The sequence below is a fragment of the Ananas comosus genome, linkage group 1, assembly GCF_001540865.1.
Source record: "Ananas comosus cultivar F153 linkage group 1, ASM154086v1, whole genome shotgun sequence".
Taxonomy (NCBI): Eukaryota; Viridiplantae; Streptophyta; class Magnoliopsida; order Poales; family Bromeliaceae; genus Ananas; species Ananas comosus.
In genome coordinates, this window is record NC_033621.1 from 11,226,180 (window position 1) to 11,249,966 (window position 23,787).

Below are 23,787 nucleotides of genomic sequence, written 5' to 3' on the forward strand. Positions count from 1 at the left end.
ACGTATTATTTTTTCGCAATCCGGTGCATGAGATATTTTTCAAAATTTAAATTTATCATGCACCTGGTGCATGGATAATCTCATAAATCATCTCTATTTTATTTCTTTCTCTCTTCCTTTTTTTCTTTCTTCTTTATTCCTCTCTCTCTTTTTTTTTTTTTATGCTTCAACAATAATCCAACTAGAAAACTTTTAGAAGTATAAATCCTTTGATGCTATTATCTTTCTGGCTTTTGGGTCAACCCTTAGGCTTTTTATCATGCATAATGGAAGGCCTTATTTTATATTATTGTCATTTTTTGTGATTTTAAACACTAAATTTATGTAACTTGACATATTGGTGAAAACTTTCTTTTTATTATCATAGTTAGTTAATAATACATTCTAGAAAAGTAATGGATGATAACTTAGTTTAAAAATATTTTGGAAGCAAAAAATAGTTACTTGCAAACAATAATTTAAGTGCCGTGTCACGGGGTCGTGACGGAAACTTGTTGGCACAGTACGGCATGCATGGTGCGTGCCGGATCGTGTTGATGCGTACCGATCTCAAAAAGTATAAGTGTGCCGACACATAATGGCATAAACTATTTATTTTCTTTAGCAACAAAATATTCTAATTGTTTATTATATATTTTTATTAAATATTTTAAATTTCATTGAGAAAATTACTTATTAATTTAAAAAATAAAGAGTTTTGAACTGTGCCATCGGCACGATGGCTGTACTATATCGATATCTTGCTGCCAAAATACAGTATAGTGGATACGATCCGTATCGTCAGGCACTTAAATCTTTGCTTGCAAGTTTTTTGTGTTTTATCATCAAACAAATACCTTGAATGTAAGAATTACAAATAATCCACCATCCCTTTTAACATTATTTTATATAAAATACTTAAAAAAATAAGGCTCAAAACATAAAAAAAACCTCAAAGAATATATCCTTTCTTTCACTTTTTTTTTTTTGACTATCAAAAGTCTACATTTTATCCTTTCAAAATTTCAAGTTGATATATTTAACCCCTCTCCATAAAGTTTCTGTCACTATTTCTTTTATTTCATATAATTTAAACCGAAAATACCCTTCAGCATGATAAATTTTTTTATAAAATAAATAAGAGTAATTTGTTTGTTCCGTTTTCTCCATAACACCATAACCTTTAAAAATATTTCTAAACTTTTATAAAGACAAAATATAGATTTTTGAAAGATAAAGATTTTTTAAAAAATAAGTATTTATAGATTTTTTTTTTTGTATTTTAGCTAAAAATTATTCACTTTTAATCTGACTTTTTTTTCAAAATAACCTTATAAAATTTTCTAATTGGGTAAATAATCCTATGGATTTTTTTTTTTTGGCAAACTAATCATTTTTTGCTGTGCAGGAGCCACGTAAGAATTTTCTCTTAAAGACGGTGAACTATTCACTGCCTTCGTAATTTTTCACAAAATCGGTGAATCATTCACCGTCTTTCGCTTATTTACTATTTATTTCTATATCCCATAAATAATCCTCTATCAAATAAAAATTCTAATAATTCATGTATAATTCTAACTGCCTTACTTTTTTCTATTTTCTATATAATCCACGTACAATCTTAATGAATGCGGTGAATGATTCACCGTCTTTAAAAGGCTTGACAGAGTGCGGTGAGTGATTTAACACATTTCGGCAAAAAAAAATCTAGCATGACAAAAAGAAGATTAGTTTGTCAAATATAAATTTGGCAGAATTATTTTGTAAATTATAAAGTTTTAAAAGATTATTTTGTAAAAAAATATGTTTTAACCTTTTATTTGAGATGTTCAAGTTTTTTTTTTTTGAGAAAGAGAGCGAGCTATCTATTTTATTTATTAAGTAAAATGAACTAAAAATACAGTGTGAAAGCAATTAGGGCCTCGGAAGCAAGCGAGCCACAACTAGGGGTGGAAACGAGCCGAGCTCGAGCGAGCTTATGTCAGCTCAAATTCGGCTTGAAATTAATTTCGAGCCTAAAATTTAGGGCTACAAGCGCGGCTTGAAATTAATTCGTGAGCCTGAGCTGTCGAAGCGAGTCCTAATTTCGAAAGTCGAGCCGATGCTCGAGCTCTTAACGAGACGATTGAAAATTCTCGACATTAGTTATAATCAATAGTTTAATTTTTTAGAGAACTTATTACCTATAATTTGAGCACATGTTCTAATAGTTCAAAAATACAAAATATTGTGAGAAATGTGAGGCTTAGGTGATGTTTGACTGGGGTGAGGGTCAGAAGAGAGAGAGAGAGAGGGAGAGGAGGAAAAATTTAGGGGATTTGTGAAATTTGAATGGTTATATGTTTTAGGTTATGTGCCGAACAAATGAAGTCTGAAGAAAGGGTGTGTTCTGGTATTTAGAGTTTGGCTCAATTGGCGAAGGTTTACTTGCTTGGTTATATATTGGGTGCGAACAATAATAACAAATTAAAATTAGTCCTATAATATTAATTTTATTTATTATTATTTAATTATATATTATATATAGAAGAGTTAGGATACATGGACTGATGAAAGAGAGAGAGAGAGCAGGAGTGGAGAGAGATGAGTAGAGAGAGAAGAGATATGAGGATAACTATGATATGGAAGGTACGGAGTTCCGTGCTTCAGCTCTTCGATGGTTGCGACTTTCGAATTCGCGATCAGGCTACGTTTTAAACTTGATTGGTATTTGAAGTATCTAGTAAAATAATTTTTATGTTTTTTACGATATATTTGCTAGTCACGCGAGGGGCTCAAGAATCAAACGCTGAAAATAAAATCTTACAAAATGAATATATATGACAGTTAAAAATTTTAAATCAAAGATATTAATCTTGTTTTATATAGTATAAGAATTTTATCAAATTTTCACATGTTTGGATATTTCACTATACGTAATTATATATATTACTAGGTATATTAGTATATATATATATTTTCGAGCTTTCGAGCTTTTCGAGCCTAATTCGAACGAGCCGAGTAATACTCAAGCTCGGCTTGAAATGAATTTCGAGCCTTTTATTTTGTTCAAGCTCGACTCATTTAATTTCGAGTCGAGCTCGAGCGAGCCGAATATCGAGCCGAACACGAGTCGAACGCGAGCCGGCTCGCTCGTTTGCCAGCCCTAGCCACAACAGAATAAAATAAAGCAGAAGAGGGTTGAAGGAAGAAGAGTCAAATTGAGAGTGCCAAGCTTGAAGGGAGATGAGATCTCTTTTGTGCCCGAGAATGATCCCCTTTCACGTGACCAACTTGAGAGAGAGTCCATATCCTCCTCTGATCCTATCCCACAATTCGATGCCCTGCAACTTGTGATGTATGCTTCTATATATATCTTGTGGTGGGTCTCTCTCTCTCTCTCTCTCTCTCTCTCTCTCTTTCTCTCCGTCTCCGTTTCTTCTCTTCTCCGAGCCTGAACCAAAACGTGCACGCCGCTCTCTCTCTCTCTCTCTCTCTCTCTCTCTCTCTCTCTCTCTCGCTTCGTCTCCGATAGAGAGAAAGGGGGGAGGGGGAATGGAGATCGACCGAGCTATAAGGGAGAGCACCGATCGGAGGCTTCAGACCAAATACAACAACGCGATCTACGTGATTCAGAGGGCGTTCGCTCTCTACAAGTATGATGCTCCTCTCTCTCTCTCTCTCTCTCTCTCTCTCTCTCTCTCTCTGTTGGAATCGATAATTTAGCCCGTTTTTGAGTACTATTTATCGTTATCTCGCTCTTGTTGTTCGTTTGGATTGCTGAATTCGGTCCCGTTCAGGGTGTTGGTTGATCGAAATTAACCCTCTCGATTTCCAAGTCTTTGTTAGGTTTTTTTGCTAGATTTGTTTTTTTCCTACTGATTATAGCCTACTGGTTGATGATCAAGATGACGCCCCATATTCTGCACTTTATGGACTCTGAATAAACTGTTACTTGTTCGTGCGTTTTGGATTAGGGACATACATTTGTCGAAATCGGGCCCGGTGCTCTCTCTCTTGGTGGTAAAAAATGTTTAAATGTAGATTAGTTAGTTTTTTAGGTTTGTGTCTGAAAGGAGTTGTACCATTATCTGTGTTCTGTTAGAGCAACAAAAAAAAAAATGTAGAAAGAGAGATGGGCAAATGGTGATTTGGCCTCTGTCTGTAGTGCTCGGTCCGCTAGTTTTTTTTTTTTTTTTTTTTTTTTTTTTTTTTTTTTTTTTTTCTGAAGTATATTCTGTTTAAAATGTCCAATCTTGGTGATTCATGCGATCTTCATGAGATTGTTAATGCCACATAAATCTTCACCATTGCACATGAACGGCATCGAAGTTGAATCCCACAAAGTGTTCTCATAGATTCCTACAAAAAGTGTTAAATTTATTAAGCATCATAATGGGGATGAGTTCAATTTAACACCAAGTCCTTTCTTTAGGCAGATTAAATTATGTATAGCTTGAAATCAACCTCCTCTAAAGAAACTGCATGTGTCGACAAATGTGATGGTTTGAGTGGCTATGGTCGTCTGAAGATATAGAACGTAATTAAAATTATAGGTTTTGAGTGGCACATATGTAAGAAACCTCTTATATTAATGGAGGGTTCTAAAACGAATGGATGATACTAGTATAACTTTGTTCTGGTTAAGCAAGAAGTGTGCAAGTGTTCCAAGCAAACTGACCGTGATTGGCAGATTGGTGAGACAACAGTCAAGATATTTCTGCATCTAAATAGTTCTGATGGTCTTAGGAGCTTAAGGCAACTCCAGATCATATTTTAATCCTGCTCAATGTGTTAGAGAAATGGTTTCAAGCAGAAACTTTGGTTCATAGGGAGATAACAATAAATGAGTCGAGAATGCATGAATTCAACTTTTCTCATTCTGTTCTGGATTCCTCTCTAAAGGTATCCTTCCATTTTATCTAGGACACATACTTAAATAGTTTGGGTAAGGTTATATTCCACATAGATTATTTCAAAATGGATGATACCATCAAGTAGTATCAGGTCCAGCACCACCCTTCTACATTCTGGTGAATGGTGATTTTCTGTCTTTTATAGCTTGAGTATAATGTAACCTCTAGAAGACAAAACCAAGAACTATTTTAGTCCTTAGAGCCTGCATGCATGTTCTATGACCTCATTCATTAATATTTGTGTGACTTCTTTTCTAATTACAAATGGCAATTCTAGAAGAGCATAATGTCTTGTGCTAAGTGCGATGAAGGTTAAACTTTACCTCTGTTCAGATATGATATTGATCTTTCGATGAGCAAGGCCGTACTTGGAGTATTGGGTTTTTCGCTGATACCTTCACTTTGGTCGTCCTTCTCCTATAATTGTTTAGGTTAACTTTCGTTTTTGCTTTTGTTTTGCCTTTTTTTGCTTTGCCATTTTTCTCATGGCTAATGCTATATGTAAAGACTTAGTTGTACAAAGGCAGTTCACAAACGAAATGACATTTATCTGATGAAGGTTTCTTCTGCCTCACTTGTTTATTATATTTTGGTTTTCATTTTAACTTTTTGTATATATTTCTTATGGTAATAGTATAGGATGAGCTGATTAAAACTCGTATCCTTTTGGAAATGCCTTGGAGCAGGTTAGAGGAAGTTGCCTTGAGCTTTAATGGAGGAAAGGACTCAACTGTAATTCATTCCTTTCAATTGTCCCTTCTTAGTTTTGACTGGCCTGAATTAACAAATTCTGGATCCTTTTCTAAAGATATTTGTATTGCAGGTTTTGCTACATTTAATTCGAGCTGGATATTATCTGCACATGGACAAAACTGATTTTTGTAATGGGATCCAGCAAGATGGGCTTCTAAACTGCCCTATACGGACTATCTATTTTGAGAGCCCATGTGCTTTTCCAGAAATTAATTCATTTACTTATGAAACAGCCTCCCAGTAAGAATGCTCTCAACTTTGGGCTGCTACTTTATGATTATTTTCTTTCTTTGTTAAGAAAAAATATTGAAGATCTCAAAATTTTCTCTTTACACGAGACATATAACGCATAATTCTGTTGGTTTATTGGAGCTTTTTATTTGATAATTTCTGCATTTTGGTTTCCTTCTGTAGTTATGGCTTGCCATTGGAGATTATTCGCTCAGATTTCAAGTCTGGTCTGGAAGGTTTGCTAAAGGAAAAACCTACCAAAGCTATATTTCTTGGCACCCGAATTGGAGATCCTAATGCGGTATCTTTCTAGATTTCTTCGAAGTATCATATATGTCAGGTGAAAATGTACGAAAGACTTCCTCAACTAATAGGCCATTTTGTAATATATCCTCCAAGTCTGTCTTTATATTTAACGTCCTCTCAATTTTTGCTCTTCTGGTTCGGGTTATTTCCTTTAATTTGATGGGGGATTCCATTAAATTAATGCCTATTAACAGTTAACTACATTCCTTCAGTTGAAATGTCGGTGGGACCAAATTTAACTGGTGGAAATAACTCAAATCAAAAGAAGACAAGCTCGGGATGTGTCAATCAAAGAAAGAAAAAAAATACATAGTTGGGATGCCTATTTCAAAATGGCCTATAGTAAGGCGGTCTTCATACATTTCTACATATTTAGATCATTTTGAACTGTAATAACTTCCCTTGTTCGGCAGCTTGATTATTACATAGCTATTTGTGTGTCGGAGCTTTGACGTCATATAGTTGATTTTAACAATGCCAATGCAGGTTGGTCAAGAACAATTCTCCCCTAGTTCAAATGGCTGGCCTCCTTTTATGAGGGTGAATCCTATATTGGATTGGTCTTACAGGTTCTTCTTCACTAGAAATTTTTTGTTGTTTTTACTGTTTTACTAATTTTCACATCAAATGAAGTCTGTCATTTTCAACATCAGGGATGTGTGGTCTTTCATCCTAACATGCAAGGTTAAGTACTGCAGCTTGTATGATCAAGGGTAAGCTCTTCTTTCTTTTGCTTTTGAAGTGAAGGATCATATTGCTAATACACTCTAAGCATCCTTATTAAGGCAAATTTATGATTAGTCTTATCTACACTGTAAATCACGATTCAATTTGTTCCCATCTTTTTCTCATGCATTCACCAATGTGTTCTTCAAATGTCTCCTAATAATCCTGATTAATTTTTATCCTAGTTTAGATTGTATAGCAATCGCAACTTCTATCCTTGATGATTCCATTTAGTTGGCCTTTATGATATTCTCTTGTTTTTCATTCTCGAGGCACAGTTTGGTTGGGCAGTCAATCTAGGGGTAAGATTTGAACCCCAATAACTATAGATGCGAATTTCAATTTGTTCATGAAGTTGATTGGTGGAAAATACTTAATGATGCTTGTCTGTTATTATTCAGTCTTGAGTCTTTTTGTTCTTACTGTTCTTTATTATCGATTATATATATATATATATATATATAGAGAGAGAGAGAGAGAGAGAGAGAGAGAGAGAGAGAGAGAGAGAGAGAAAGAGTCCGGCTATAATACTCTTGTGAGAACAATCACCTTCGCATGCATAAGTCGCTCATAACTCGCTTTTGATGATAGGGCTTCCGAATTACCGACCTATACCGTTAAACATAATTTAGAGCATTTGAAACTTCTAGAAATCAAATTTTATAATTTTTTGATATCATTTACCTTATGATCAAAAGATCTCAAAATTAATAACTTTTAATAGCCGGTATGAGATATTTCTTTGTTTAACAGAGTAAAAAATCATAATTGATTGAATTTTTTATAGAAATGCTATTCACTATCTAGATAAAGATCAATAACTCCGATCTTAAATTGAAAGATCTGATCATCCTTTTTTTTGGATGTCGTTCAATTTTGACCGTTCATTTTATGCTTGCTTGATGAACTTTATTATAATTTCGAAAAATTACGAAATTTATTTTCTAGAAGTTTCAAATTCTCTAAATCATATACTTAACGGCAGAGATCGTCGATTCGGAAGCTCCATCATTGAAAACAATTTATGAGTATAAAGAGCGCTACACTCATAAGAGTATAGTAGACCTACTCTCTATATATCAAGGATTTAAGTGTCCATCGGCATGGGCCGTATCTATCATGCCGTATCGTGCCAATAATATATTGGCACGATACAGCCCAGTGCCGATGGCATAGCTCAAAACTCTCTCACCTTCCTCCAAAGAAGTGAGGTTCCAATCTCATATCATGTTGCTCGAACCATTGATCCTGTCCGGTCCTAAGCAATACTTGACGAGGGGCCTGTTTTGACTCGGCTATTCTTTAAATTAGTAAGTATTTTTCTCAATAAAAGTTCAAAAGATTTGATAAAAATACATAATAAACAGTTAGAATATTTTGTTGCTAAAGAAAATAAATATTTCATGCTATTATGTGTTGGCACACATGAATTTTTTGTGACTGGCACGCACTGGCCCGGCCCGGCATGCACCATGCTGTACTGTGCTGGCAAGTTTCCCACGGCATATATATATATATATATGTATATATATATATATATATATGTATATATATATATATATATATATATATGTATATATATATATATAGAACTAGGCTAATATACTATTAATAGCACCAAGTCATTGGTGCTATATATATATATATAGAACTAGGCTAATATACTATTAATAGCACCAAGTCATTGGTGCTACCGAGTTTTTGGCCATTGGATTAAGAGATGTGTGGTTAGGATGATGTGGGCCCTCTAGGGTTGAGTGAGTGGTTGGTTGAATAGTATGATCTAACGGTTGAAAATGATCAAAAGGGTAGATCTAATGGCGGAAAACTTGGTAGCACCAAGTGTTTCGTGCTATTAATAGCATAGTAGCCGGACTCTATATATATATTATTGTTCATACTGATGATTTCTTTCTTTAGGTATACTTCCATTGGGAGCATATATGACACAGTTCCAAATACATTATTGTGCATTGCTGATTCCTCGAGCATGGAGGAAAATTTTAAACCTGCATATATGCTGTTAGATGGAAGACTTGAAAGGGCGGGGAGAGCAAAGAAAAATTCTGTAAAATCTGAAAACAATTCTGTTCCAAGTAATGGCCTTAACATTGTTGATGCTCATCAAAGTGCATCTTACAGAGCATCAATCATTATTGTGGGCGATGAGTATCTGTAAGTCTTTTTCTTTGTCAGTCAATCTAATACTTTCAAACACTCTGCAATAACTGACTGTAATGACAGAATGTTTGACACTGAGATTTCCTGTTCTCTACATTATCTGCTCTATGTTTATGAATTATGAAGTTCTTAGATTCAGGGATTGTATTGGCCTGTTTAGTTCGGCATTTTAGTGTTTCGATTAGTTAGTTTAATCCGTTTTTATATTAATGAAGTACCTCCCGTTTATATAAAGAATGTTGATTAATACTGTTTGTGCCAGCTGTAATCAATAGAGTGGTTGAGGACTGCAGATGTTCGATAACCATCTAGTCGCCAAATGTGTCAAGTTATGCACTCGATTATTTCATTTTCAACATGTAGAATCAAATAGAATCGAATTGGATTAGTTATTAAACTGAACAAAACCAACCGAAATGACTCTGTTCAGTTTGGCAAGTTGGTCTACACCGAACTGGCAAACCCCAAATTAGATGTGCCTTTCTGTTTTCTGTATGAACCTAGACACATAGTTATGTTATTCCTGTCAAGTATTGTAAAACTGTTATTAATGTTTGAAGACTACGTGCTTGGTTTTACATTAAAGCATGCTGGTTTCATGGGGAAAAATCCTCATGTAACTGTTTTATATACTGAAAAGTTTGTTTTGCATTCCATGTCATGGAAATAAAGAACACCAGATAATAATTTTCCCAATAATAGGTTGTCTTCATTTTCCAGAAAATTGAGAAAAATATTAGTGTCTTTTTCAGTGTTCCTCGTAAAAATCATAAAATAAAATTCATTAAGAGCACTTTTCATAGATATTTGTTTTGGAAGATTTTTCCCAGAATAAGATACAACCTTATAGAGGTTCTGTCCAGCTTTCTATCTTCAAGACAGCATAAGAATAATTTGCTTTATTTGATTTCTACGAGAGAAATTCTCACCACTAAACTTAGTGTATTATGTCAGTATTTGTATAACCTTCACAAAAAAATCTATGTGTGGCATAAGGTATATCCTGCTGTTCTCTTTGAAAATAATCTTATTATAACACCAACTTTTGCTTTAAGATGGCATGCAAGTGTTTTACAGAGTGAAAAACAATTCGAGTGTTTGGCATGGATCCTACCTTCATCTTTTTCATCAGGATAAAATTGGAGTATGATATATTTATGAACTATTATTGGATTTTGCGATATTGGTAGATCATGTTTACTTGTTGCATTCTGTTATTATACTAATGCTTGTTTTCTGGTTATTTATGGTTTATACTTTTGTTTTACCAATTTTTTATGTTTTGATTTGCCATCCATTAACATATCAGCATAAGTGTCCATCTTCAGCTAATATCTTTCAGATTTGTTCTATACAAGCATATTAATAGTTGACATTGAGGGATTGTGTTTTACTTTTTTCTTGAAAAGTATCTAGATATAATCAGTGTGCATATTGTTCAGATTTGGGACTTTTGAAGACAAATTGGGAACAGCATTATGCAAGAAGCTTCATGATATCGGCTGGCAAGTTTCCCACATAGCGGTCGTTCAAAATGAAGTAAGATAAATCTTAATTTGATAGTTACATGCCTGAAAAAAATAGTCTTGTTATTTGTTAGCCTATTGAACCATTTAGGATGTAGGCAGTAATAATTTCTTGCGCAGTTTGTGGTCTTGAGTATTTTGATTTAGCATCTGTTGCTTACTTAGCCAGTATGGTTTCATAAATTTTTTTTAAAACTTTTCTTGGATTTTTATAACAGTATTAATACAAATGGGTGACTAACTGACATAGTTCTTCTCAAAATTAAAAAAAAAAGGAAAAGAAAAGGTAAAAAAGAAGATTCACTAACATGGTATGTTCCTGTGGAGAGATTTGTATAATTCAGCTAAAATATTATAGTACAAACTCTGAGAGACCAATTCACTACTATGTAAGAAAAAAGTAATATTGTGTAAACTATCCAATATTAGAATGATAGCTAGGAGTTCTGATACTTCATTTTTTTTGTTTTTCATCTTTTGAATGCAAAATATCTTCAAAGTCAGGTTGAATTGAGCCGTGCATCTCTTGTAAATCTGGTAGTGAGTATTTGCCAACCAGAAAGACAGGTAGAGTGGCGGGCATCTGCCTGCTGTTGATTATCACCAAAATGGTTGTCGTAATGGTATTTAAATCTTTTGTCCTTTGGATAACCTCATTATTTACCATAGTTACTTAATACTGTTTATAAGATGCAATTCTCATACTAATATTTCCAATCGTTTGGGTGTAACTAACTTGGGTTTTCTTTTCCAAATAACAGTATTTATGAAGCTATGCATGTAATGATTGCTTCAGTAGGATGTTGTAAATAATATCTCCAACATTTACTTTTTTGTCCTCTTATGAATGCAAACAAGATTAATAGAATAATTCCATGATTATGTGATGATCAGATCGACTCTGTGGCAGACGAAGTCGAACGCTGGAAGTCTACAGATGACATGGTCAGGTTCTAGAAAGCTTTATGAGGTTTTTATTCTTTTGTTTCTTAAAATTTTGCCACCTTTATGTTCTTGAGCTTAGCACGGATAATATTGCACCGGGTCTTATAGGTTTTCCTTCTTGGAGGACTTGGCCCTTTGCATTCGGATGTTTCAGTTGCAGGCGTTGGAAAAGCATTTGGAGTTCGTCTGGTAAGTTTACTGAAATGCTTCTTGTTAATTTTTAGTTTTTTTTTTTTTTTTTTTTTTGAGGTTAGAAAATGCTTCTTTTTTTTGTGTGTTTTTGAGATTGTATAGATAAATTTCTTTTTTCGTATCTTTACTTCATATTTCAGAACTTATTTTTTTCTACAGTCCAGACAGTTTATAGGACTAAGCTGGTTGATGAGGAGTCCTTAACTCTTGTAATAGCATCAAGCAAAACTAGTTCTCTAACTTAATGTCAAGGTCAAGAAGTGTTTATTGTTTTTGTCCTCCAAACTTTCTTTGTCATCATTGATAATTACCACTTACCAACTATTCTTCACACTTTGGCATTGTTGTTCAGATAGTGGAGAAATCAATTCTTGTGAAGGGAAATTAAACATATCAGCATTCATTCGCCATGGTTGTCTGTTTACCTATATTTAGTTTGATAAGTCGTTGTAGGCTAATGGTTTGATTATGAATTTCAAATACTATTGTATTTGTTTCTTCCATTGACATAATGTAAAGTTTATTTGTCCAAGATATGATAATTTCTTTTCTTCTTCTTTTTTTCGTGACAGAGATAAACTAATGATTCCTAAATCAGCCATTTGAGTGTAGTATTTTTTGTCACTTGTATAGTTCATATTCATTCTTCTAATAGAGATATAATTCTCGAATATTATTTCCTTTTTAATATCAACTTTTCAAGTCTACCTTGGCAAACTTTAACCTATTATTTTCTTCTGTTTTCATTGTTTTCCTTTTCTTTTTTTTTTTTTTGGAGATAGGCCCCTGATGAAGAGTTCGAAGAGTATCTTAGGCAGCTTATAGGAAACAACTATACTGGTGACCGAAATGAGGTGATTCTATACTTCATATGGATGTCATAAGTTATGCTGTTGTTGCTGGAGTGTTATCCTTTTCCCATGTATATGTGGATTATCTCCTCTTACAAGGAGATGGGATGGAGCAGTTTTTTGTTTTTAACTTTTTATAGTATGATGGGATATATTTGAATGTGCAAGGGGATTAGTTTGTGCTAAGATTGTCTTCTCACCTCTTCTTTTCTTTTATTTTCAGATGGCTTTGTTGCCTGAAGGCATAACTGAGTTACTGCACCACAAAATGCTACCTGTGCCATTAGTATGTTTTGTTTCCCAAGACCCTTTCTCTTTGCTAATTAAATGAGTCAAGATCGGATTGTCTTACACTTTGGGAAATGTCATACTTTGGTAAAACTAGATAACAGCTGTGCCTGACAAGTAGAAAGAAATAATAAATAAAAAATGTGCTTGATAGTGAAACGAAGAATCTTTCTGCTCAGAAATTAAGATTGACATGCCTTGATAAATAAGTGAAGTCCTATCTAGTACAGTCAGATAGAACTGGAACTTATTGATTGAAATAAAACTTTTGTAATCTTCATAGTGGTAGAAAGATACATTTGTGCAATTCTAGGTGCGGCATTAATAACTTACCCTATTTTGCCAATGGAGCCATCATTGCAGCTTTCATGTTATGATTAATCTGGATCTTAGTTTCCTTTTGATATGTCTATTTATTAATTTTTCTGCTCGCATTGCAGTTTCTGTTTTTTGCTCTAATGCACATTGATACTTTTGGCAGATTAAATGCAAAAATGTGATTATTCTTGCTGCAACAAATCACGAAGAACTTGATACACAATGGGATTGCCTTTTGGAATTACCAAATATCAATTTAGTACGGACCGCGCCATTCAAATCAAAGCATCTGAGCACCATGCTTTCTGAAGTATATCTCTCCACTTTTGATATCTTTCACTAGACTGCATACCATTTAGCTTATGGTTTAGTCCTTGAAGTTTGATCTATTCTCGATATCATCCTTATAGTTTTTATTTAACAATTCAGTCTGTGAAGTTTGTTCTGTATAACAGGAAGCTCTAGTAATCTATCCTCTAAGAAAGGGTGCCGTGTCAGTCGTCATTAAATTTGCAATACTGAGGACGAAATTGAAGTCCAATCAAATTCTGAGGACTCAAACAGTTGAAACTAACCTCTTTTATAGCGATAGAATTGAAATCTGGATCAAACTTTAGGGACTTGATTTGTAACTAATCTTTAGGGCTTGTTTGTTACATCACTGTTTCAATTTTTATTTTTATTCTTTTAAAAATAAAATCTTTGCAATCGGCTGTTCAAGTGGACGGTGGAGTGCTTGCAACCTATACATCAATGGGGTTTGTTTGGCTGAGGGGAAAAAAATCATAACTTAGTCGTAATTTGTTTTCCACTTCTTTCCTTTCTAGAGGAAGATACATTTCAACATCTGACCGGGCTATTTCGCAAGTTAGCCGACGATGACAAGAATATATAGGGAAGTCCATCCACTGACACATGCTGCCACAGAATCGTTGTTTATAAAAACAAATGAATGGTATCAATGCCAAACAAGGCCTCAGCTTTTCATTGTATTCCCTATCTACATTATGTATAGGGCTTTTTTTTTTTTTAAACCTGATAATGCTTGTAGAGACTAAAACATATCCCGATATTTAGTCCACATATTAATAGTTGCTTGGTTAATGTGTGAATGTTGACTCACCTCTTTAACGAGAACTCTGAATAACGGTGACAACAAAATATTTAAATTGGCCGCCATTCTCATGTACCTCGTATTTTGCAGGTTGAAACTGCTCAAGTATTATCCAAACTAAGTGTGGATTTCCCTGATATATACATAGGTACTGATATGCTGGTTCTTAAAACTTGACCCTTCTTTTTTCTTTTTTAATCTTTTGGTATTTTTCTAGTTGTTTTATTGGGATCAGCGAGAAGTTAGTTTCCTTTGGAAACATTTGGTTGGTTAATTTGATCTTTTCTGTTGATGATTGTTGTTAATGAAACATGCAGGGTGCCATCGCAAGTCTAGACTCGGGCCGTTCATAATAAGCTTTGTTGGAAAGGTAATTATTCTAAGGACATAGCTACATATGTAACCCTACAAAAGTTCATCTATGTACATAAGTTTATGAGCAATGCTAGCTAATTGTTCCATATATAAGGCTATAAATCTTACACCCTAGTCATTCAAGGTCTAATATTTGCTCACTAGTCTTATCAATCTCCTTTTTTTAGTACTAAAAATCCAAAAGGGGTTTTTAAACACTTGGATGTGTGGGTGTAAGATTTACACCGTATATATAGGGTGTACAGGTAGCGTTTTCTAAGTATATATGTATATTTTTTTGTAATGATAAAACCTTAATTTGCATTGTGTGTACTTTCAAAACTTCCTCTTACATACTGCTGTACTTAGAGAGGATTTTTTTGCCCCTCTTGAAGAAACCTTTTCTAATACAAAACCACCTTGACCCATAAATCGGATTATATCCGAATAAATAAATATATGGGATTATATATGTAAAAGCCGGTGTCTCAGAAGCTCTTTCTCATGCCACCAGCTATAAGAACAGAATAGACTGTTCACAACCATTTATCCCTGTTTATTTTTCTTCAGGATAAAACGAGAGTGGAATCGGCCGCTGCAAAACTCTCGCAGAGTTTCTCCGAAGGAGCATTCTCGGAAGCCGACTGTGGCTAATAGCATGATCGAGTTAATTGAGAGAATTTTGTTTAGTTATAATCTCTCCAAAATGGGAGAGTGGTTTTCGAAAAGCTCCATGTCAATTTCGCCGCCATCGTCCTGAAGAACGAATGAGGCAGCCGAGAAGGGTAGTAGCAGAGGTCCCTAATCTTAATTTGATCAGACACTAGGGACAAATTTGTGAGTTGGCTTACACCACTCTATAACCCACGGGAAAAAGGGTGGAGGATCTATTATTTCTTATATAGCAATTCATCGAAGAAGGTTAAGTGTAATTACTTACCATATTAATGCATGGCAAATCCTTTTTATTGGTGTTCAAGGTATAATTTTTTCGAAATGAATGAGATTACAAGTTATGCATGAACTTTTATGGGGAAAATATATAAAGGTTATGTTACTACTCCACGGAGTACAAAACAAGGTCGAACTGTTGAAGCGCTTTGTTGTGCGTTATGAATTGTGAGTACAATTTCTGATGTTGCATATTACTGTCACTGCAAAGTTAATGCAGTTGCTTCTGGATGGAGCGTCGGGAGAGGTACTGTTTGAAATCTGAAGGTGTGAGAGATGAATTAATATTAGTTATTTATTTATTTATTATAATAATTGAAGTTTAAGTCAATTTTGCTCAGTTGGAATGTTTGAATATCGATCGAAGATAAAATTACAGCAAACTATAACAATTAAGTTTAGAAAGTGAGCAAAACTTCAAGCAAATGTAAGTATTTAAAGTACGGGTGTGTTTGGTTCCACGTAAAACTGTGGAAAAAAAATTTTCAGTGGAAAAAAAATTTTCGGTGGAAAAAAGTTTTACGTCGTTTGTGTTTGGTTTGTAGGAAAAGAAAAATAGTTTTCCATGACAGTTGTTTGGTTGAAAGGAAAAGAAAAATAGATAAAAAATTATTTAATATATTTTTTATTATATATATTATTAATATATTATAATTATTATATATATTTTCTCTAATTATATATATTATAATATTATTAATATATAATAATTATCATAATATATTTAATTATTATAATTTATATTTATAAATAAAATATATTATATAATAAATATGTAATATAATATATAATAATATATATTTAATACTATAAAATAAATTATTATGTATTTATAAATAATATATTATAAAATATTACACAATAATATATTAAATAATAAATTATATAATATATTATATATATTATTATAAGTATATTATATATAATATATATATATATATACTGGATCTATATAATAAACATATATTATTATTATAATAAAATATTAAAATTATAATAAATATATATTCAATAATATAAAGAGTTAGATATTAGAATGTTAATAAATAATTATAAATTTATAAATAAACTTATATAAAATAATAATATATAATAATAATAAATAAATAATAATAAATATATATATATATTATATACTATATATATATATATAAAACCGGAGGGAGGTCCACCGTGGACCTCCCTCTCTGCGGTCCACGAGGCAATGGACCGCGCGTGCGCCTGCTGCCCCCTTCCGCGCCCAACGCCGCGATTCTTCCCTCGTTTTCGTTTTCCGCTCGTTTCGAGCGGAAAACGAAAACGAGTATTTTTCTGAGAATATGTAAAACAACTTTTCCGAAATTTTTTTTTTACGAGCAAACAAACGTTGGATTTTTACTTTTCTGCTGAAATTTTTTTTTCAAGCCCATTTTACAGGGAACCAAACGCCGCCTAAGTGTGCATGCGCATGAAAAGTAACAATGTGTGAATATATTACGAGGCAAATCAAATCGTATTATTAGAGTTGAGACCAATTTTTAAGTATTGGGCTTTTGCTTGCGAAAGTGTATTAGCCTCACGCTTATTACTGTTGTTACCGTGGCCATCTTGTTCTAAAAGATAATGGGGTTCTTCGGAGCGACGATGCCGCCGACGACGCTCGCCGCGCGATCCTCGTTCCCCGCTCTACTCCTCCTCCGCCGCGCCCGCTCCTCCGCAAATCGCTCCCGCGGCGCCCTCCCTCGTTTCCACTCCCCTTCTCTCCCCTCTTCCAAGGCATAAATCTCTCTCTCTCTCTCTCTCTCTCTCTCTCTCTCCAGTGGCCGCGGAGTTGCATCGGCTTCGTTTTCTTTGATGCATTTCGTCGAACAGTTGGTGTGCGCCGCGAGCAGCGCCCAACATAAGTTCTTCGAACTCACCGTTCGTTGCTGCTTTAATATTCGCGCACCACATGGGACGAGGATGGGTTCCTGTTAGGATTTTTTTTTAATTTTATTTATTTATTTATTTCTTGTTCCTGTGTGTGTTGCAGTAGTTTGAATTCGATATGATTCTTAGGTTTTTTTTTTTTTTTTTTTTTTTTTCTGCAGGGAATGGTTGTGCGGATCCAAGGCGACGAGTTCTGGCACATGACGAGGGTCTTGCGCCTCGGCGTCGATGATCGGTCGGTATTTTCCTATCTCCCTCTTCATAAAAATATGTTCTTTTTGAATTTGTTATCACACCCATCAGATGAATGGGAAGAAGATCCTTGAATCAATTTTGGGAATGAGTTTACCGAAGAACCAATTCCAATTGTAATCTCAAGTTTTCGCCACTCGCGATTTTGTTAAAGTGAATTTATATGCCTCCTGAGCTTCTATAATTGTATCAAATTGACTCATTTTGTCATCTGACACTAAGTTTGCTGGCGGAAAGATGGTGTGGACTCTGGTTCATTTCGTCTAGTGAAGGGAATAGGTGAGCCATAAACTAGGAAGTTTTAGTGCTCATTTTGTTAAAGGCATACTCTCATTTGCGCCTTTTTGGTGCATACATGTGTTCAAACAATGCTTACTTTGGCATCCAGATCATTTTTCCATCAGTAGACTTAATATCAGTTGACTAAACGGGCCAATTTGATACATTTAGGACATGTTTGGTTCAAAATGGGAATCGAAATCAGAATAGGAATGGGAATGAAGAGGAATCGAAAATGGAGTGGTGAAAACTCTAGTTTGTTTGGTTCAGAAGAGGAATCGCAATCGGAATCATTTTCAAGTTAAAATTCAAAAAGATTAAATTTTAATTTACTATTCAAGTTTGTAATCAAAATGTAAATCCAAATTTGAACTCTCAATTTGAACTTAAAATCTGAATTTACAATTCAAATTTAAGTTCAGAGTTATAATTTAAATTTAGAACTAATTCAAGTATCAAACTTATATTAGAATTTAAACTTGAACTTAAGAAATTAACAATTGAACTTTGAATCTATAATTCAAATTCAAATATAAAATTGTGATTTAAATTAAATATAGATTAATATTTGAATTTAAACAATTATTAATGAAAAAAAAAGTCCTTTTTTAAACCCCTTTTGGAATCGAAGTTGATTCCCACCTCCATAGGGGAAATCATTTTGGGGTGATTCTATTACCCCTAGAATGGAAAGCAGAATGTCAATCCCTCAAACTAAACATCAATGATGGGGAATAAATTATTTTGGTTGTCATTTGAAGCCTCAAATCCTCCAAACTAAACATGCCCTTAGAGAAGTTCAAGGGGCAGTAAGTTCTCTTCAAGAGAAAAGGGCTAAAATGAGACTTTTGTAAATGTTACGGACTTACGGGGCTAACAGTGCAACTAACCTATATTGTTTTGGTTGTTCAGCAGTTTAGCAACAGTTGGTGTCATACTGTTAAAATCAATGAAATCTGTTAAATTATGTGAAACAACCGTCTATTTCAAAAAACTTAAGGTATTAGAGAATAACGCTTTTAATATTTATATTCAACAAAACTTATGCTGCAATTTTGATTCTTAAACTATATATCACAGACATGGCTATAAGCCTTGCGTGTTCGTGTCAAACACACATGTCCGTGCCAGACACACCATGTCCGTGTTATACTCGTGTCTAACGCGGATGCGCCATGGACGCGCCCTCGTGTCCATGGTGCACCCCGTTAAAAATAAAAACATTATTTTACTTTTTTTATGTATATATAATGTAAGATGATAAATATTTTGACTTTTTGATTAATATGTACAAACTTTTTTTGGATATAAATATATTATATATTGTATTTTTTTTTCTTAAAATATATGAACTATCAATAAGAATTTTATTAACTTCCATTCTTATAGAATACAGCAATATTTTGACAAAATTTATATTCTATATATAATAAATATATATTACTATATTAATAATATTATTAGCGGTGTCCATGTTGTGTTCTTGTCCTAGTTTTGAAGCTGTTGAGTCACTATGTCTGAGTCACATCGTATCTTGTGTCCCGTATTTGTGCCTGTGGTGCCTAGTTCTTGAATGCATTGTATGGTGAACACATTGTAATGCAATATTCCCTGCATTGCTTATTAGGGTGGAGCTCTTCAATGGAACGGGTGGTTTAGTTGAAGGGTCCATACAAAGAATTGACAAGACTGGGTCAGAAATTGTTGCGCTAGAGGACACAAAAACCATCACTCCTCAGGGTGTTCAGTGGCATGTATTTGCAGCTTTCGGTGAGTCCTATCAATAAAAAAAATTGAAAGGTTTAATCTCAATAAATTGATTTGCTATATCAATCATTCTTTACTCGAAAGAACCTTACATACTTCGAAGTGTACCTCCAAGTGTTCCCCCCCATGAAATTCCCGAGGTGTAAAGGCAATTTCACCCAAACTAACAAGACCGTTGCCCTGTGATACCTTGGAAATTTGCTTGGAAGACACTTGGGGCACACCTGGGTACCCATAGCAATGTTCTTTCTAGTGATTGAAGGTTTTGTATTCTCAGGCACATTGAAAGGTGGCCGGGCAGATTGGCTCATTGAAAAATGTACTGTATGTTATCTCCCGCTTGTGAATATTCGAATGCTGCTGCTCTTTTGTGCAATCTGATATTTGCTTCTCTGTCATTCAGGAACTTGGAGCTAGTAGTGTAACGCCTCTTCTCACCGAACGGTCCCATACAATCGGAGGAAACAGAGTTGACAGGTTGCAGCGCGTCATATTTGCTGCAGTTAAGCAATGTAATTGCTTAGGAATATCTTTGTCCTTATTTACTCTGTATATTTCACTATAAGTTGTTATGAAATCATGAAAAATGTGTATACCTGGCAATTGATAAATTAGATTTTTCATCTCCTAGTGCTGTTTATATGATATTCTTTCACTATTCCTGGTCATTAGTTTATGATATTTTTCAGGCCAGCGGCTACATGAAATGACTTTAAATCCTCCAATGAACATCAGCAGTTTTCTGCCTATTGTAAGTTCCCATTTTTCCCTCTCTTTTTGGGAAATGCTAGATAGTTGTCTTATTTCAAGTTAGAATACCGTGTATTCTAGCTTGTTATGTATTATGCTCTTCATCGTGCACAATTAGATATTTTACGTACAGGATTAGCCATAAGTTAGCAGTCCTAGAGGTCCTTAAAATGTATCTTTCGAGGAAATCTTTTTTCTTGCGCTTCTTGAATTACTTGATAGTTGGAGGTAGTTTGCCTTCTCTAAAGGCAGAGACATGCTACATTCGTTGTTTCATAATATTAGATTCTAGCGTAATATTGTGGCTTGTGCTGGTTGAACTGTTGAGACTAAATTGACGGAAAACTTCTTGGTCCACACAATGGAAAATGAATGGGTAATGTGTATGAAGACAACATCTATACACTCTGACATCGGCTTTCTTATTCATTCTGTTACAACCACCCTGCAGTTATCTTTTGTTAGCTGGTGCATGGCATTAATATACTCTCTATGATGTGGTACTAGGTGGCACAGTCAAAGCTCTCTTTCCTTGCTGCAGCAGAGGCCACTCCTCTATTTCATGTCTTGCCAAATTTGGGTGTAGAAGACAACGGAGTTTTAATTGTTGGACCAGAAGGAGGTCTCTCTCTCTCTCTCTCTACACACGTGCGCGCACACTGACAGATTGATGCCTACACAATGACACATGCATTCATGTAACATCAAATGCATACTTTGTTATTCTGAATTAAGATAATGGTGCATTTAATGTATTCTATTCGCAAACAGCATGTTCAAACCATTTTCTATAATAAAAGAGTTAAATGCGTGGTCACCCTGAACTTTACTTCTTTTGCAAGAAGATCCGTAAGCTTTCAATATTTGCATTCGCCCGCTGCCTATCATTTATTAAATAGTGTAATAGATCCTTCTGTCCAAGAAATGTTAGAAAACTAACTGCTACTCTTGGTTTGTTTATGCACATGATCTTGCGAAACTTCCAGACACTGAAACCTCATCTGCTCTCCTTTGTCAAGGTTGAAGCACACTGCAGTCCAGTCTTTGTCATTCTCTGTTTTAGGGCATCTTTCTATTGGTTGGGACGATACTTAAAATTTTTTTGGTTTGGCCGACTTCTGGAGTTGCCCTACACTGATGACGGCAAAGATTTGCCTGATTTTGGAAGTATTGCTTCCCCTCTGATGGTATTTGACAAATGCTAGAGAAGAGACGATACAGTTGCTATGTATTTCAGTGGATTAGTAAGGAAGTAGAGAGGAAGTATGTAGGAAATAATACCACGAAGGACTTAGGGATTATTACCTTTGGCTGGAATTTCCCTTTTCCTTCCATTTTTTCTTATGGAAAACTAATAGCTGATCGATTTGTTGATTGTTCTCTCAGACTTCACAGAGGAGGAGGTAAAGGCGATGAAAGAAGCAGGTGCTATTCCCGTCGGTCTCGGTCCGCGCCGACTTCGAGTTGAAACAGCCACAATCTCACTTCTCTCAGCCCTAATGCTATGGTCCGATGCTCAAAATGCGGAAACGCAGTAGTGCTGGTACTCGAATGCATTTTTTGTGCTCATAACTGTGCTCAATAGACGACCTTACAAAGCGCTGCGATGAAGATCATCTCCATCTTTTCAATGCAGCGAGGTGGTAACTATAATTATTATTTAAATCCCGAGTTTCGTTATGCTTTCCCTTTTTTTATTCTTAACCTTCATTTCTTTAACGTTGTATCGCAGATCAATTTGCTTTGCAGCGGAAAACTCAAATCCAATTAGCAAGTTGATTGAACAGAAAAGTGGTATTACTTCCTGCTATTGACCTACAAAATTTTAGTGAACTGAAATAGAATGTAGATTTGTTATTGCTCTTTCAACTACCTACTCATTTATGATCTCAATGAATTGGTCCCTTCACTCTCTGTTGCCATCCTCCCAACAGCCAAGTGAAGAAGCCGATGGCAGAACTGTAATGTTATTTCCAATTGGAGCTCTGCATTTCTGTCTTGGCTTATCATTTTATCTATTCATGCGCCTATTCAAGCTGTGTAGTTTAGGTCGGAAATCTTGATTGTTCTTTTCTTTAAAGATGCCTGTAGGCTACACACATGCACACTTTCCACTCGCAGCGGGATATGATCTCGGGTGACAATGCTTAGAGGGCAGGGTACCTACCAACTGCTCTAGACAGTGGTCGCCACTAGGTTAATTTGAGCAAGAGTTTAGTGGGGCATGGTTTGAATAGTTATGCCTGATACCTTGATTATCATATAAGCGGGATTTGATCTCGAGCCATAGTGTCTAGAGGGAAGGATACCTCCCAACTGTTCTAGACAGTTGTAGCCGTTAGGTTAATTTAAGCAGGATGTTAGCGGCACGGTTCGAATAGCTAAGTCCAATCCCTTGGTTATCATATAAGTGGATGTTTTCTGTTCATTTCATTCTGGCGAGAGATGGTTTCTAGTCGGCGCTTTTTAGGCCTAGGTTTTGAAATGATTTCGCCTTTGACAACAAAAGCTTCCGGCTAGAGCATGAAGCCAAAACAAGCTTGTGGATTGCAATGTGCCAATGTGGCCTATCTTCTTCTAGAAGCACTTCTCATAAAACAAGTCCTTCGAACAACTCTACTCACAATGCTTATGTAGGAGCTCCAGTTAGTCCGAACATCTGTTTTGGATGTTTTGATTTATGCGTCATACTGAATCTGTTCCAAATAACAGTAACAAAAAAAGAAGTCGGTGGTGCTTCTCCTACAGCAAAACTCGAGCAGCACATTTGCAGAAGCTCTAGAAGCTCCGATCGGGCCGAAACAAGTCAAAAGCCAAAGAGGTAGGGTTGCGAGAGGGGGTGCAAATGAGAATTTTCCACAAGCTCCCCTGACTTTTCTTATGTATTTTGCTTATTTCGAAAGAATGCAAACTAATATCAAAGTTTTCTTTGTTATCCTTACTATCATTGGGACGTGTACATCTATCACAAGTTTGTGGTAACTAGAAAAGTGCTTCCCCATTAAGTCAATTATGGATTAACATGAAATTATTATCCATAATGTTGATTCACACCCACGCTCAGCGTGAGCTGATGATTTTTGGTCTATGTTGTTTCCTTTATTTGTGGGCACGCTTTGTTCTAATTTACTCTTCTTCATGTTCTTTGTATTTGACCCACTACATAATTTTTTTTTTTTTTTTTTGGGTAAAACGGTATAGAAATTATTTAAATTATGAAC

At 34.8% G+C, this 23,787-nt stretch overlaps 2 protein-coding genes across 5 annotated transcripts; both read left to right on the forward strand.

Annotated features, from left to right (window-relative positions):
* Positions 3,231-15,656, forward strand: LOC109715044 (FAD synthase). 2 transcript variants are annotated; one of them, XM_020239832.1, is made up of 16 exons: positions 3,231-3,614; positions 5,561-5,606; positions 5,698-5,867; positions 6,042-6,159; positions 6,651-6,733; positions 6,818-6,877; positions 8,811-9,065; positions 10,514-10,610; positions 11,492-11,542; positions 11,651-11,731; positions 12,517-12,588; positions 12,809-12,871; positions 13,355-13,501; positions 14,396-14,453; positions 14,623-14,675; positions 15,230-15,656. In XM_020239832.1, the coding sequence occupies exons 1-16, from the start codon at positions 3,319-3,321 to the stop codon at positions 15,311-15,313; spliced, it is 1,734 nt and encodes a 577-aa protein (XP_020095421.1). In that variant the 5' UTR covers positions 3,231-3,318; the 3' UTR covers positions 15,314-15,656. The 2 variants fall into 2 exon arrangements, with proteins under 2 accessions (XP_020095421.1, XP_020095429.1); XM_020239840.1 differs by having other exon boundaries at positions 5,561-5,592.
* On the forward strand, positions 17,064-23,654 carry LOC109706860 (ribosomal RNA small subunit methyltransferase E). 3 transcript variants are annotated; one of them, XM_020227875.1, is made up of 10 exons: positions 17,073-17,365; positions 17,680-17,753; positions 19,677-19,819; positions 20,094-20,140; positions 20,220-20,328; positions 20,506-20,567; positions 21,074-21,188; positions 21,953-22,206; positions 22,299-22,360; positions 23,279-23,654. In XM_020227875.1, the coding sequence occupies exons 1-8, from the start codon at positions 17,213-17,215 to the stop codon at positions 22,102-22,104; spliced, it is 855 nt and encodes a 284-aa protein (XP_020083464.1). In that variant the 5' UTR covers positions 17,073-17,212; the 3' UTR covers positions 22,105-22,206; positions 22,299-22,360; positions 23,279-23,654. The 3 variants fall into 3 exon arrangements, with proteins under 3 accessions (XP_020083479.1, XP_020083464.1, XP_020083472.1); XM_020227883.1 differs by lacking the exons at positions 17,073-17,365; positions 23,279-23,654 and adding an exon at positions 17,412-17,561; XM_020227890.1 differs by lacking the exons at positions 21,953-22,206; positions 22,299-22,360; positions 23,279-23,654 and adding an exon at positions 21,586-21,939 and having other exon boundaries at positions 17,064-17,365.

What these genes read in the sequence shown, in the direction of transcription:
- LOC109715044 (XM_020239832.1), top strand. Translation starts at nt 3,319, where the DNA reads ATGCTTCTATATATATCTTGTGGTGGGTCTCTCTCTCTCTCTCTCTCT. An exon ending in GAATTGGAGATCCTAATGCG is followed by an intron (nt 6,160 to 6,650) that starts GTATCTTTCTAG and finishes ATGCCAATGCAG; the next exon opens with GTTGGTCAAGAACAATTCTC. An exon ending in TAATAAGCTTTGTTGGAAAG is followed by an intron (nt 14,676 to 15,229) that starts GTAATTATTCTA and finishes ATTTTTCTTCAG; the next exon opens with GATAAAACGAGAGTGGAATC.
- LOC109706860 (XM_020227875.1), top strand. Translation starts at nt 17,213, where the DNA reads ATGGGGTTCTTCGGAGCGACGATGCCGCCGACGACGCTCGCCGCGCGA. An exon ending in CTTCTCTCCCCTCTTCCAAG is followed by an intron (nt 17,366 to 17,679) that starts GCATAAATCTCT and finishes TTTTTTCTGCAG; the next exon opens with GGAATGGTTGTGCGGATCCA. An exon ending in TCAGCAGTTTTCTGCCTATT is followed by an intron (nt 20,568 to 21,073) that starts GTAAGTTCCCAT and finishes ATGTGGTACTAG; the next exon opens with GTGGCACAGTCAAAGCTCTC.